The sequence below is a fragment of the Mixophyes fleayi genome, chromosome 6 (genome assembly GCF_038048845.1).
Source record: "Mixophyes fleayi isolate aMixFle1 chromosome 6, aMixFle1.hap1, whole genome shotgun sequence".
Taxonomy (NCBI): Eukaryota; Metazoa; Chordata; class Amphibia; order Anura; family Limnodynastidae; genus Mixophyes; species Mixophyes fleayi.
Genome location: NC_134407.1, coordinates 93861675 through 93878389, shown reverse-complemented (window position 1 = coordinate 93878389; position 16715 = coordinate 93861675). Strand labels below are relative to the sequence as shown.

The window sequence follows — 16715 nt, the reverse complement described above, 5'->3', positions numbered from 1 at the left end:
CACATAACATCAACCATAGTGATCCACAAAACATCCGGCTTCCTGGGTATGATAATGGTGGTGATGGTCCAGCTGGATAGAGAAATGTCACTCACTTCATCTATGTTTTCATCTCTCCCCAGTATAAATACAAGCCACCATTTCTTGTCAGAGACAGCAGTTACATAACCTCTGATGTCAGCAAGTGGGAGCGGGGATACTACATTATCTTGAGGAACTGAACAATGACCCTCTTGCTCTTTTTGAAGTGTTCCAAGTTGTTTTCTGCAGCTGGCACAAACTTTTGCACTTTTTGGCATTTCAGAAAATAATTGACATCCATTCTGAAACCGTTCTCAACTCCTTATTAGAAGTATGATTAGCCTTTTTAAATGGGTTGAGACAATAAGGTACTTGTCACTTTCCTCCATATTTATGCTTCTTTACTTCTCTAAACCAATTTAAACACCAATCACTGCTGAGGGGAAATTATTCCCATGAGACATTGCTGAATGGGTGAGAGAAGCATGTGCTGAGTTCTGAATGGAGGTGCCCATCACATGCTCCTCTGACCCGTGAAGATCAGCAGCAGCTTCATGAGCGGGCCTATTCAACAATTTAAGGGGTATATTCAATTGTTCCTCGGGGCGCCGCCGGAATGAGCGCGTTAAAACTATTACCGTTTATACGGTAATGTTGCGCGTAATTACCGTTCATACGGTAATTTACTCGCTCAATTTCAGCTTGCTGCTCAGGGAGCTGCGAGCTGAAATTGAGCGAGTAATTACTGTATAAACGGTAATAGTTTTAACGCGCTCGTTCCGGAGGCGCCCGGAGGAACAATTGAATACCCCCCTAAGTGTCTTCCCACGTAGCTTCTCTTTCCACTTAAGTTTTTCACGCCATAAGTGGAAGCAGTCACTGTCTGTAAAGTCTCATTCCCAAACACACCTGAAGAGGAACGTGCATTCCTCTAATGAAGTGAGCTGGAAAAAATATTGTTTTGTTGATTTTCTCAGATGTGCAGTGCCTCAATAAATACAATTTTTGTGAATCACTCAAAACTGAAAGCTCCTGTAGCAGATGATCCCATCATGATCCCAAAATAAAACTTTGGGATATATTAACAGTATGAACAATTTTTGAGATTTTAAAAAAAATTGATTTTGAAAATTTAACATTTTTAATTTTTATTGAAACATACTGCTGTTATGTCATATGAAAGCTAATAAAAGTAGGTTTATGAGACCTTGCCCAACTGTAGCTCAATTAGGTGAGCTACAAATGCAATTTTAAAAAAATGTTGAAAGCAAGTTTTTCATTAAAAAAATTCAGCTTTAAGTGCATATAACTTCAAAACCAGTACACATAGCCTAATATTTGGGAGTTCGCTTTACACCCAGGGCAGCACTTATTATCCCAAATTTAAAATTAGAAATTAGAGAATATAAGGTAGAATTTTTTCTAAAATTGTGTTCATTTGACCCATAAAGTACTTGGAAAAGGTATTAAAAATGCAGCATAAACAGCACTTTACTTTTTATGAGTTTTTACCGGTTTTCCCAGCACGCCATTACAGTGGAGGATACATTATGTATCATGTTCAAATAATTTTTCCGTAATGCAATAATGTGTTAACAGTAAAATTAAGAGTCACACATACAAGTATTTCCTATTTCTTGACAGAACATAAATATTGAAGCAATGCAAAAAATATAAAATAAAAAAATATCTAGAATATGCATAAAAGTTCAAAGACCGCTCAAAAATTGCCAGAATTAAATTGAAGTGGCTTGACATTAGCATTTAACGTTCAGAATATTTTGACAAAAATGGGAATGCACGAAAAAAATTAAAAAAATATATACATTGGGAAAAAAAATAAAAATAAAAAAAAAAGAGACTATATAGGTCTGTATCTAGTGGTAAAAGGCACACACTTTAAATTTAACTTTTTTTTTTTCTTTTTTTATTTTAAACAAATTTCCACAAAACTCCTAGGGCAATATGTTAATATTTTTTTTTTAAAAAAAACAAAGTAACAACAGCCTCAGTTGTTTGAAAGTATGATGCAAAAAAAAAAATCTTACTTCATCTATGGGTTGTAAATGGAATACTTTAGCCTTTATCTAAAGAGGGGTATGAGCAACTCCCACAGCTCGCAGAGTTGAGATCAATGAAGATACTACTGGTGATCCCATGTATTCCCGAGGACCAATGTCAAGGCACTTTGGTATCATGTCCTTTTGTTTTATTGGTTACAGTCTCCTCTAACACTACTTCAGACAACTTGGACACTAATGCTGCGGTACTTTTTTTTCCCACCATGAAAAGGAAAAACGAACATTTTAAGAACCAGATAAAGTATTCTGGGCTAACAAATAGATTGTCACATGATAAGGTCTGCATTCAGAACATTATTTCAAGGGGAAAAGAATATCTTCATTAAATAGGAGGCATTCTAGTTCAGATGAAAATCAACAAGAGGTATTATTTACTAATTTTGCATGTTGGTGTAAAATTTGCCCTGAAACACATAAGCCAGTCACACTCTTATGTTAGCTGATGTTTAGCTATTGTGGTTCACCGCAAATAATATCACTGAAATGCGTTGTTAGTAAATGAAGCCTATAGTAGGTTTAATTACTATTAGGTAGCTATCAAGACCCAATCCCTTAACGGGTATTCATCAGCAACATTATTTTACATTACAGAAGCCTTCAATGTCAAACTCTGGGCCAATGGCATCAATACCGTATTAAAGTTGCCATTAGAGACTGCAATTTTGATGGCTAATTAGGCCGTTTTAGAAGTAAATTATTGCAAAATGTTGTCCAAAAAGACTGCCAATCTTGACCAAAATTCTTTCGGAATCTATCAGATATTAATCAAGACAGCCAATAAATCTGGTTAGATAATGGCCCATCAGATCCAACTAAATGGCTTATAGTGTCTAACAGCAGGATCTTTCAGATTTGGTTGTACACATATGTTTAACCAATTTATTATCTCTTTTTAAACAAATTTGTTCATGGATTATCAAAACAAAATAAAAATATTCAAGGTCACATGGCACTATATTTTATATTAGTCTGCTGTTTTGTGGAGCTCCTTTTTATAAACATAGTCTGTATATTACTTTTAACCATGTAACAAGGTCTCCAGAAGAAAAAGTTGATTAAAACAGTAAGAGGGGAAAAAAAACCCACCATAAACAAGAAATATCATTAAGCACCCCTGAGAGAAATCACAAACCTAAACAGACCTCCCTGAGAGAATAGACTAAGCTAAATTATTGAACTTATTATTTCCAAGGCTTAACCAGTATGCAGACAACAAACCTGTCCAAGAAACCCTCTGAATGTTTTTGTCTAATTAAAATTCCACTTGTTAAAAATGGTTATGATTCACTCATTAAATGTACCATAATTAAAGCTTAATCTTCATTTTCATACTTAAACTCAAGATAGTAAAAAAGAACAGATTAAAGAGGTAAATACATACAATACTGTCTTTAGTCAAAACAAGCAATTAGCCAGATAATATAATAAGAAGGGAAGTCTATATTAAATCCTTGCTTTTGCTAAATAACAGCAAACAGTATTGCCATCTTCCACGTATGCGCTTTTTAAGTAATAACAATGAAATTGATGTCTAGGATGACAAAGCCTTCCCTATGTTGAGACAACATGCCACAAAATAAATACAAACCAAACTTATACAAAAGTACAAGTATCTTGTAGTTCCTTATTTGTGCTGTTATGGGTTCATATTTTTGTATATCTGTACATATGTGTCACTAAATTCCAGGCATTATAAGGAAAGATACCACTATGAAAAACAAGACCAACTCAGATGCTGGTTCAGAAAATAAGATATCAAAATGTATACAACACCAGTGTATTTTTTGTAAGATATTTGTATTATTACTTAAAGGAAAACTCAACCCACTATATTTTTTATACAATTGCTTGTTTAGAGGCCGAAAGGTTGATCCTGTTTAGATATCATACTGATAAAGTGGTAAAGCGGTTAACTGTTCATCTATCAAGTCTAGGGAGTACCCTTTCATATTCTTTGTCTACACTACATGCTGTGCTTGGAAATCCTGTGACTGCACGAAGAACACCATAGCATTCTCTCTCTATGCACACAATGGCTGAAATACGGTGGTATGCCATACTGCCTCCATTGTAAAGTTAAAATATATATATATACACACACGCGAACACTGATTCACTTTTATTCTGGCTCCTGCTATGGCAATACAGGTATTTAGCGATAAGTTGTTGTATTGTTAAAAGAATGAAAGAAATCAATGGCGACAGTAAAGCTACAGCTAGAAAGTGCACATATGCACCTTGGCAAAGCTGTGTTGCGCTGTGGGTGGGACTAATTTAAACACTTCGAATCGGGAGGTGGGCATGCCCTAGCTAAAGGCTAAATTGCAGGGAAAAATGAAGCTGCTCAGTGTTTGTGTTACATGCAAAATCAGCCAGTATTTTCACGCCCTTGCACGCCCTTATATCGCAACATATTCAGGTGCTAATTTGCACCCTGCATCTGGATTTATTCCCAGATCTAAATAAGGCCCTATGTGCTGTTCATTAACATGCAATTCATTATTAAGTGGTGAGAGATAGGCAGGTAGGCAAGTGTAAAACATAGGGGTATCTTTGGCACAATCTGACATCTGAACATTAAAATATTTTGTTTAAAGCAAAATTGTAAATCTAGGCTTTAGTTTTCCTTTAAATACATAATTCAAATGTATACAAAGACTTATAATCCGTGGTGGTTTAAACTATGTTCCCTATACAATAACATAAATCCTTACTTTTCCTCCACAGAAATATAGCAGAAGTCTTAATGCAGATAGCAGTGGCGACAAGTACATACAAAATGCTATTTGGTGTGCAATACAAATGAAAATATAAAAATAACACTTTTAATCCATTATTTTAACAAATTCTTAGTGGTACATAAGTGAACTTTTGTTATTTGAAAAAAATAGAATTCAAATCCTACAATGACATGGGTCTGGGTTTTTTTATGAATACAATTAAATCCCACAGAAAGAACCCAGCATACAATGAAAATTAAGTATGAGTTGAAAACTACAATTAAATTAAAAATATATCTCATTGCTTTTGGGATGAGGTCTCGTTAGATGTCCACAGACTCTAGTTCTTTTTAAAAATACTTATGCTCCGAATAATAGGTTCTTTGCAATGGCAGAGCACATATACATTTTATATATTTTTTCATATTATGACATTGTGCAAGATTTTTTGAATTACACATGTAGCACAGAGAGAATAAAAATGTCACGCTTTACATTCTGAGCCTGGAGATGGGAACGGGTTTTCAAGCTAGGTTTCCAAAATGACAGCTCACGCTTGGCATGTATAAATGCAAATATGTACAAATTTCCTGGACATACTATGTCAAGTTGTAGATCCATGTATGCCAGTGATGTACTCAAACCAAAAGAATGCTTCATCAATCACGTTAACCTCCCACAGAGAAAGCAAACCCAAAAACATGGGAATATGGGACATAATAAAAACTGGTGCACAGGTAGCAGGGAAAAAAAATACTGCAACCCATAAGAACCAGAAATCTTATTTGCTAGTACAGTTTACAAAATGAAAGACGAAACGTCTAGAGGTTACAGCACTTCCTTGCACAATTAGCCATTAACCAGATTTCATAAACGCACCACGCATTTTGGCAAAAAATGTATCTATTTCAATTTCTCAAATTTGCTTCAAATAACAAGCTATGCATAAAGTGAACCAACCTCAATTTCTCCTTTTTCGTTGGCCCTCCAACAGCAATATTTTTCCTGAGCTGTGTAGGATCTCTATTCAGATATTTGCGAGATGCAGAATGGAGAAACGAAAGCAACAAAATGTACATAGAATATTTCTTAATCACATGTATACACAGCCACATGTTGAACAATATTATACTGCCAGTAGGCCTCAGGAGTGTAAATAAGCGTCATCTACAATTAGAAACTTCTACCAGAAGGAGATGGCAAGCCAGACTCATTCACACACGTGGGTCCACACTGTCAGAAAACTCACTCATTGACATATAAAACAAAGACTCATCCAAAGATCTGGATAATAAATAAACTTGCGTTTCCTAAGAAACCTTTTGCCTTAATAGTAAGGCTGTTTTCCAAGCTTGGACAGGATGAAAAGCAGTTTGATCAAATTGTACATGATCTTTCAAGGAATACATAACATTTTCAAAGATGGAGGAAATTAAAGAGCTTTAAAACTACAAAGTCTTAAATGCTTAGATTGGTAACATGAAAGATGTCTGCCAGCAGTTGTCATGATAACGAAGATGCTTTCCACTTTTGCCTGGCATTTTGTTGAGTGGTGTAAAAGCTATTCCATTAGACACTTGGATGGCTTGTAAACAGAGTATGTAAGGATTTCTAAGGCTGGTTGTGATTAGACTGTAAGGAGTACTCAGTCTCCCCACGAAACTGCAGCTCTGAGTCATCCAGCTTAAACAAGGACAGAAAATGCCTCTTGTTTCAGGACCAAAGGGCTTTCTGCAGCAAACAGATATACCACCTTCAACAAATTTAGCGACTCAAGTCCACAAGGTTATGAGGTCATCAGCAGTCTCCTTCTGTTGCCATGACTAGCATCATCTCGCTCTTGCCCATCTCCTCCAAGGCACTAGCCAGTGTGTTGAGATCACCATCATCCTGGTGTAAGGCTTCCCATAAGTCCAAAATAACCCCTGTTGGACTGGCTTTGGTTGCAAAATAGTTCAGATACCTAGAGAAAGGGAAAATGACACTGAAATTTATCTTATTTAAATACAACATCTATGTTCCGTCATGCATGTAAACTTTAATGCAACACTTTGGCTTAAATTGAAATGCATTGCTCCAAGACAGAGAGAATTCTCCACATATGAACAAGACATTGAAGATGTTCTAGAAAATAACATTTAATGTAAGCTCTAGTTACACAGCAGATCAGTTAATTATAATCATTTAGGGATGTCTAGATAAGTAATTAGCATAAGGGAGGACTACAGTACAGATATTTGTGAAACACTATGTACATGCAGTAAAACAAGAATGTGCACTGCTCCCAAGACAAACTATTTTAAACGCCACAAATTGAATCTACATTTGGATATATAAATTAAAATCAACATTTCTGGTGCAACAGATAATGCTGTTGCATATTGGAACAAATGATACTCAATGTTCACATCCAAACTTTGATATATTACGACCACTAGGGGGAAATATTGATATTTGAGTAGTCTAAGAGGGAGCTCTTATATTTTTGGGTGAAGAACAAAAGTAGATTAGATAGCACAAAATACTCTATGGGCACCAGCCCATAGGGTGTTTTGTACTATCCAATCTACTTTTGTTCTTCATCCAAAAATATAATAATACAGAATATATATAATGCAACTTATAATAAAATATAATACAGAATATATATAATGCAATTTATAATAAAATATAATACAGAATAAACTAGAAATATTGCATTGGCAAGAATGTTGTTTAAAATAGAATAGTATCCTTTCAGCAATTTCGGAGGTTTGGTAACCTCCGAAATGATACTATTTTTGAACAACAATCCTGACAATGCAATATTTCTAGTTTATTATTTATTTAAATTATCCTATAAATCCAGCAGTACAGAGTAGAAGCTTTTTGTTTTAGCTACAAATAAACATGTGGTTTGTCAATGTTCTGGTCTGTAATTCTGAAGCTAAGACCAAGTCATGACTGACTGCATTACAGTAATGAATGACATACCGATCCACACTGAGCTTTTGTGCCAGAAGTCTCCAGTCATTTCCTCTAGAATTGGGGGCGTCCAAGCTGTTGCAGATTTTCTGACGGATTGATAAGGGGATCTTAAAGGCATATGGTCCTAATTGGGTTGTCACATTGCTTCCAGGATGTGAACAAAATGGATCAAACGATTTGGCATTCTGTTGAGACAAGCATTGTTTACCTTGCTAGAGTCATGCCACAACTTTACATTTCTATATGTTGTTATAGGTTGAAATGAACTGAGGGTTTTACAGTACAAAAAGGGGACCATCTTTATCGGTTGGGTTGTTTTCCATTAAAAGTTCAGAAAAACATATGGTTTAACGGAATTCTGCATAGATATCCCTATGTCTTTGTATATTTGTTTTTAATAATATAAGGAGGGGGCTGATATGTTTCTTGTTCTGCAGAGCCGATTCATAAGCAGATCAGTATCACATAGTGATCGAACAAGAACAAAAATAGAATTCTATAACCATGATAAATTGATATGCTTTGAAACTAGTATGTTTTAATATCCTTTCATTTTAGTGAGGGGGGAAAACATTACTAAAATAATTGTAATAATAAAATAATAGCCTAAACTTTTAATCACAAATTATTTTCAAGAGACTAGTAATTTTTCCTATGGGTTTGCCTTACATTCTATCAAATCAAGATTGTAAACCTATGCATATTTTCTACATAGGAACTGGTACGAAATGTTGCTTAGATTTTTTTATATTAATGTTGAACTCACAATTTCAATGTTTAATAAGAAGTTATGCAACATATCGACCAAAATATAGTACCATAATGGTATATTAAATACATAGTTTTTCATATTTGTCAGCCACAAACAATGATTATAAAATAGTTCATGATGTATTATAAATGTAAGAATTAGAAATGAATAGGAATTTAGACACTGAGGGGCGTATTCAATTGTTGCTCCGGCCGCCGGAAGAACGAGTACGTTAAAACTATTACCGTTTATACGGTAATTACTCGCTGAATTTCATCTCGCAACTCCCTGAGCTGCGAGATGAAATTCAGCGAGTAAACTACCGTATTAACGGTTTTTAGGCGCAAGTTTACCGTATAAACGGTAATAGTTTTAACGCACTAATTTTTTTGCGGTTCGGAGCAACAATTGAATACCCCCCTCTGAGGGTGAATGTTAGTTTTCTGGTGTTTATTTTTTAAGTGTACAAAGCAGCCACTGATCAATGGATTCTCTTCAGTTGGTCTCACCTCTTCCAGCATGGTATGTAACTGGAATATCTGTCCTTCTCCTTCCACCTGCCTCACACATATTTTGCATATGAGCTCTGTAGAAGCCAGACTGTACCTCTCCAGAGTGAAGGTACAATGTAATGACCGCTGGCTTCCACTCCAGATGTGATAAAAAGGTATCTCCTGAAATAAGCAGATAACATGGTCTTTATTTTAATGAAACATATATATGTTCACTGTATATTCACTGTACTTCCAGCAACCATAAAAGGCCAATTTTGTTCGTGCAGTAACCACACCATATTATAAAGTTGCTTATAGCATATATGGACTGAAGACTTCTATTGAGACATGTATTATATTTACTAATTTTATTATGTATTATTAATTAGAAGTGATCTGATATAAGGAATGTTTAATTAGATTTGACAACACACCCGTGTCACAGGCGACATGTTTTATACCTGTGAGTTTTCAAGTAGTGTTAAAACTACTAAAACAAAGCAAGCTTAAGCAGCCACATATTTCCTAAGCCTGATATAAAACAACATCCTGTGACCACAAATTCACAATACAAAATTTGGAAATATATTCAAAGTGCTCAATCTTTGCCGACTGACCTGGAATTTTGCTAGCAATTTGCTTCTCCACAGTGAATGAGGAATATCATGAATAGACAGACGCAGGTTGTGATAACTGTCTTTAAACATCAGTGGCTTTGGTTCCTCTACTAAATATCCTCCTAAGGTCTTCTCCAAATCCAGGACTTCCTATACACAAAAGGAATAGATAAAAAGTTAATGTAAACCAAATATATATATATTGGAGGATACACAATGAGTAATGGTCTTGATTCACTGCACAATCTGTTGTATTAATATAGTTTTGATCAAATTAGGTTATTTTAGTGGAATGAGTAGTGTTACAATTTTCCTATGGAGAATTATTTGGCATATCATCATCATCACCATTTATTTATATAGCGCCACTGATTCCGCAGCACTGTACAGAGAACTCATCCACATCAGTCCCTGCCCCATTGGAATATGCACAAGGTAGAGCTTTTCTAGTTGAAAAATGCTTGTTTTTCATTACTTTTCTCCAGATGAATTTCCCTCACCTAGATGGAGACCAAAACAATAGATTTGGTCCTCCTTGGCTTCTCTCCACCTTCTATACAAAATTTATTTGCATATATTGTATGATCAATCTATATAGTCCAGTTATTGCTTCACATAATCTCCTTCATCCACCAACACACTTATAAAAACAATATGATCCCATTACATGGGGCAATGCCTTTCCAGAAATATTAATCCCCACCCTGAACCTACTGCTCATATTATTTTGAAGTCCGCAGAGCCTGCAGAACTTGGGAATTGAATGGACCTGGAGGCAGGTTGTTTAGTGCAAATGATTGGTTGAAAGAGGAAGCTAGCTGTCCAATCAAATTTAATCAACCTCACTGCCTACTTCTGGTCACAACAGGGAATAAGATGGTAACCCTCTCTGGAACTACCAAATTAGTTGGGGAGTGACATTTTTTGTGAAAAGATTAAGGATACTGGAGGAGAGCTCATATAAGTGTGCCCAGCCAACAAGCATAGAGTACCATCACACGCAAAACACGAACATTGATGCTCTAGGACACAAGTATCTCCAAACATTTAATATAGATTTTCCATCATTTGTATTAGCGCAAACTAAAGCACATACAATGACAGAAATAAGTGCGTGTATACGGTAATAAAGCGGTTGGGAAATCCTATTACAAACTATAAAGTGTTATAGAGCAATGAAACAGAAACCTTGAACTACTGGATATTAAATGTTTGTAACCACTGTCAAACATTTCAACTTTTTAAAAAAGTCAACTTTGCAGACAACAGTTTAATCTTGTGCACTGTGATCTTTTAAATGGAGAGTAAAAAGTAAACATTACTTAAAATAGAGGTAAATGCTACACAGAAAGGTATATTATGAAGCCAGAATAATTAATGCTTGGTAAGAAAATTATAACTTAGAAATTTGAAAAACTTTATTATTTCACTAAAAGTAATTAGAGAATGTCATTATTTATGTTAATTAGAAATCCTTAGAACTGGCTGCCTCTACAAATATGTCCTAGAAAACAAGTACAGGAAGCTGAAAAACGCAACCTGACATATTTATCAAAGTAATCTCCTAGTTAGTTTGTTTGCTTAAACTACCGGCTGAGGTCATTAGGAAGAAATTCCCTCACTAGTGTGTAATACTTAAGTACTAAAACTAATTACTTTTTTTTGCCCTTTAAACACTATGGAAGCTTGCTGAGAACACTAATTACCTGAGAACTAAAATGTAAGACAAGTACAAGTTTGCTTTAATAAGAGTCATTTAAACATTTAAAATATTAAAATTGGAAATAGTTTGGTACTTTTATATAGCAAGCTCTTTTAAGTATTGAAACAAGTGTTTGAGCTCAGCATTTATGATAGGTCTGCTAATTAATGTCCCAACATAAACCCATTTTGTGACTGATGTATACAGTTAGCTAGCTCATTTTTGAGGTTACCCAAGTTTACTCCAACTGCTGTAAAAATATAAACGGTTTACATTATTAAATCAAGCTCAAGTTAATATAATTAATAATGTTGTAGTGTAGGCCACATTAAAACAACAATACAATTAATTTTGTACTTTGTTCAAACCAAAAACACAAACTTTTATAAGTTACTGTACATTTGGATCAATCTTAAATTATGCTTTTATTTTGCTTATTTGTTTAATAAATGTTAATACCGTCACCAATTGCTGCAAAATATTTATAACTCTGTATTTTACAAAAACAAATCAAATTTGTATTGGACCAAAATTAAAGGAACTGTCTGCCACTATCAGATGACATTATATCCTGGATAACCTTTTTGTTGGAATTATTAAAACTGTGCAATCACAACAAGAATTACCTAACCCACTGTTACTCTCACAGGAGCCCTGGAAATACTGCTGCATTGATCTGCCCCCACCTGCAACCCCACCCCCAACCAACACACACACACTATTTGTCTCTTAGGGTGTGTGACTGCATAGCCCAGTGATAAGCCTGAATCATGGAGGAGCCCAGGATACTCTTCCAGCGTGCTGTCCTGGGGCTTCACTAAGGGGAATCAACATGTGGTCATTAAAAAATAACCGATTAACTGGGAAAGCTGCTTTAAGTTGATAAGCCACTGAAACACTTCACATGAATCCAGAAATGCTTCAACTGTGTACTTTGTTCAGCCGGTCAGAAAAGTCTTAGTTAATGAAATTACTGAGCTGTTGAATCAATGATAATGTTATTATAGTGTTATTCCTGAGTAAACACATTCCTAACAGTGTGCATCTTGGGGCATTTGCTTCTATGGAGACTTCTTTTACATGAAAGTATACTCTTACTGGGAGAAGACAGCAATTCACAGTTCAATAAACTTCAATGCAACCTGCTAGATTTTAAGTACAGCAGGACACTTCTATATATGTTTTAGACCATACCTTCAAAAGGACCCACCTCTTTGGCATTAAAATTGTAGTCTTTTTCTTATCGCATATCGTTATAACTTTATGGATACATCTTACGGACCTTCTCAAGTGACTGCAGATGCCAAATTTTATTTATCCAGTATTACTGCGAAATCTAGGTGTGTGTTTGTGGCTTTGCATGTTACGCCATTTTTTTTGATAATTTGTGGAACGAAATCGTATTGTGTATTTACTATATTAGCTTTTTTTCCTGTCTAAAAAAAAAAAATAATGCAAACATTTAATCCAAGGTTAAGCGTGATGTCAGACCGGCACTTTAAATACTAGCTCCTCTCCGACTCATTATGCAATAGCATTCATCGTGTGGAGAGGGAACAAAATGGCAAAAAAATATTTGTTAGATACCTTTAATGCATCAGGTGTGTCTTCTAAGCAGTAGACTTTGAGGTTGTATTCAAGAGATGTACAGAGAATAGGTGCAAAGATAGCCAGCTGGAGCCTCTTAATAGCAGACCTGGAATAAGACTCCCCAACAAAAGCATAGGTGCCCAACTGGTCAAGTAAAATGTGACAGGACTGGCCTTCTAGCTGGCAATAACATGGTGTGTTGAGCGTCTCTTCATTTAATGTCACAACCTCCTGAAAAATATCAAAAAACATTGAAGTGTTTAGCTAACAAATGCATGTATTTTATTTTTTTTTCAAAATAGATGTAACAAATTAAAAAAATATATATATTTTTTTAGTTGTCAGTATTATCAACGCTGCTGTCTGGGAAGACATATCAATACCAATGAATTCTTAATAATGAAAATGTTTGAAGCCCAATTTTCTGAATATACCACTAGAGGGCGCTCTACAACAAACATTGAGGGCTCATTCTCACACGTGTGCTAGGAAGTGGGGAACAACACATGGAAATGCTCGCTTTATACATGTGTTAGGGATGCCTTCACAAGCTTTGTACTTTACTAATATAATCTATTCAGAAATCTATACATGTAATATGTATGAGAAATAGGGTGTGCCATGTTCTAAATTTTGAGGTTACCGTTTTAGAACATGGTGGTGAGTGGGAAACCATAAGAAACCATCCTGGTTTAATGTATTTTTTGTGCATTTAAATTATGGAGCACAAAAATGTGGATAGGCCTAAGAGATCTAAGAGAAAGTAAGCATCTATTTTTATTCTATATTATTTTATATTTATGAGTACCATCCTACATAAAATTGTATGTTCTCTTTATTACCATGGAAAATATTTGATCACTATACAGGGGTGAATTTATCAAGCTGTGGATTTAAAAAAGTGGAGATGTTGCCTATAGCAACCGATCAGATTATAGCTGTTTTGTAGAATGTACTAAATAAATAACTAGAATCTGATTGGTTGCTATAGGCGACATCTCCACTTTTTTAAACCTGCAGCTTGATACATTTACCACTAAACTTTTACATTCTTGGTGTTCTCATCTACTGATGCTTTCCTACCTCCCAGCTTCCTTGGTGAGACTGAGTCTTCAGTTGTAAAATCCAGTCTGATGTCGTGATATCAGCACAGTGGGGAATGGTCAAAATGACTGGCCGACATAACAGAAGTCCAGTGGGCCCGCAGGTTACCATAGGACTCAAAATGGTCTGTGTCCCCTCTGAAGGTAGTCTAAAGGAAAGGGAGAGTGATATCTAATCCCTTCTATTATTTGAACATTTCAAGAAATATGAAGAATTTTAGCATATCAGAAAGTTATCATTACAGGATATATTCATTCTCACTATACTGTAGAAACCACATTAAGTTTGTACATGCTAATATATGCACTTTAAAATATATGCTCTTCATCTTTTATTCATGTGTGATGTATTGTACATAGTATTAAAAGTATTCTAGCGTGCCATTTAGAAACAGTTATAGCTATGTAAGGGAATATATCAGTTTTCCATAATTTAACATTTGCCAAACCTATTCAGTGCAAGTGACACTACAAGAAGATCGCCACACCTGTATCTACCTCCATTTATGTCACTGCATTTACGTGGCTGTCCATCTGAGTTTGGATTCTATTATAAACAATCCAATAATTATTTCTTAATAATTATATACTGAACTGTGTATCAATTTTGTCCTGTAATCTGTCTAGTTTGTTTGCAGCACATGTACAATGCAGGAGGGTGGGACTTTATAGCACAATTATAATTCACAGATCTCAATCAGCTTCAGGGGCCCATTTATTAATGTTGTTTTACCTTTAAACCGCAATATTGAGGTTCAGAGTTATTTATAACTAAGGGATTGCAGCAAATATCAGATATCTGCTGTTGCCTTGCTCTTTACGTTCGCTAAAGCAGTCCTCTATGGGGACTTTAATTTTCGGAACTTGTTAAATGACGAAAAAAAACAAAGATTTTTGGACCATGTCCACAATATCGAACACTGTCTGAACGCCAATCTGAAGATGGCATTAGCCTTTGAAGCCTATGGGGAGAGGGTTCTTCGGATCCCTTACCGCAGCTTAACTGTTCTTCCCTCCGGTCACTATCACATGTATGTCTCTGCGCATGCGCAAAACAACGTTGCCATAGTGACCAGAGAGAACAGGAGTTTCAAGGTAAGTGAAATCATCGCAGGGACAACCTCCTATTGGAAGCTCTGTCCCAGGATGGATACATATTTCCCTCTGTTTAATGATCAGTCAATGTTCCCTATCTACATTTCGTCATATTGGATTGTTGCATCTTTTATCTGATAATTCAATATACACTGATGAGACTAAATATTCGTATGATCACTAAATCCTGTTTGAATTTGTGAAATACTAGAGTTGGGAAACTTGAAAGTTTTAGGACATAAGAATTTATACAACATTGATTAGATTTATCAAACCTTTTATAAAAAAAAAAAAAAAAAAAAAAAAATGGAATTGTTGACCATAGCCGCCAATCGGGTCCTAGCTATCATTTATCTATTACATTCTAGAAAATGATAGCTAGAATATCTGATTGGTTGCTATGGGCAACACCTCCAATTTTTCTTTTTAAAAAGTATAATCAATCAACTCTTGACTATTACACTTTGTAAATCTGCAACTATGGATCTGAGTGTATGCCCGTGGATCCAGCCTCCATTATTACAGCTACAGAAATAATACACATAATATACTTACACTGTATTTTCTCTCTTGTTTATCATCAAATACATTTCATAGTATTTTCCCTGTGGTATTGCTCCATGTGGTATCAGCAAGCTCACTCCTGTCAAACAAAACATTTTTATTCATTGGTAACATAGGTGCAATTCAAAGGCTTCCAGATACATCAAACTTCATCCTACACAAAGACTGTGAAAGTGTACATTTACATAAGAAAAAAAACAACCAAATGAAACCAGGGGCTTATGTTGCTTTCGGCATATACAATAGCACAACAGAATACAATAAATAATATTGTGCACGGGGGGAAAATGTGACCTGTTTTTATGATGCCCTATCACTTCATATTAGTCTGTACTGTTATTGCCACAGTGCTTTGCTAAACATTGATAACTAATGCGAACAGAGAGATGAGTGAGGTGTAAATGAGCAGCCCACCTGTGTTTGGGAATGTCAGTCTGCCTCCAAGGCTCCCGAAAGACCCTGTCACACTGTTACTGGAGTCACGAGGTAATGTCAGGAGATGCTGGTTACTTATGGTCTTATTTCTGGCATTAATGATGTTGGTGTCTGATGGATATGTTCCTATAGGCTTTGTACCAAGCAGGTCTTCATGTATCCCAGGAGATGACCCCAATGGAGAAGAATTGTAAACTTTAATCTTTAAGTTTGGGAGTGGATCCAACAATGGAGAGTTAGTCATGGGGATTTTGTCAGCAGAATCTTGCAAGGCATACATATGCCCTCGATATAGTCCAGCATTGGCTGTAAGGTCTGGCTGCATTGACGGGTGAAGCAAGTGGGAATTGTCTACAAAAATAAGGAAAAAAAAAACCAACAGTAAAATGTCATGAGTTGGTCAATTTTGACTAACTGTAGGGTTAAATGAACACATAGCTGTAGAACCATTGTTGCTGAATCAGAAATCAAAGCTCTAGATTCATGGTATAATGAAATCTAGTTTCTTTTATTTAACTTTAATAGTTTTTATTAGCAGGGAAGCATAATCTAAGGGGAGAATTCAATTCAGCGCA

At 35.4% G+C, this 16715-nt stretch overlaps 1 protein-coding gene across 2 annotated transcripts in view; it reads right to left on the bottom strand.

Moving 5' to 3' along the window:
- Positions 1–5022: 5022 nt before the first annotated feature.
- Positions 5023–16715, bottom strand: part of UNC5B (unc-5 netrin receptor B) — a 134959-nt gene continuing 123266 nt past the window's right edge. For both annotated transcript variants that reach the window (XM_075217044.1, XM_075217045.1), the window contains 8 exons: positions 16120–16491; positions 15697–15784; positions 14027–14195; positions 12941–13174; positions 9652–9801; positions 9050–9214; positions 7796–7974; positions 5023–6785 (listed from right to left, as the gene is read on the bottom strand). In XM_075217044.1, the coding sequence (XP_075073145.1) occupies positions 6620–6785; positions 7796–7974; positions 9050–9214; positions 9652–9801; positions 12941–13174; positions 14027–14195; positions 15697–15784; positions 16120–16491 (1523 nt within the window). In that variant the 3' untranslated portion in view covers positions 5023–6619. The remainder of the gene's footprint in view (positions 6786–7795; positions 7975–9049; positions 9215–9651; positions 9802–12940; positions 13175–14026; positions 14196–15696; positions 15785–16119; positions 16492–16715) is intronic.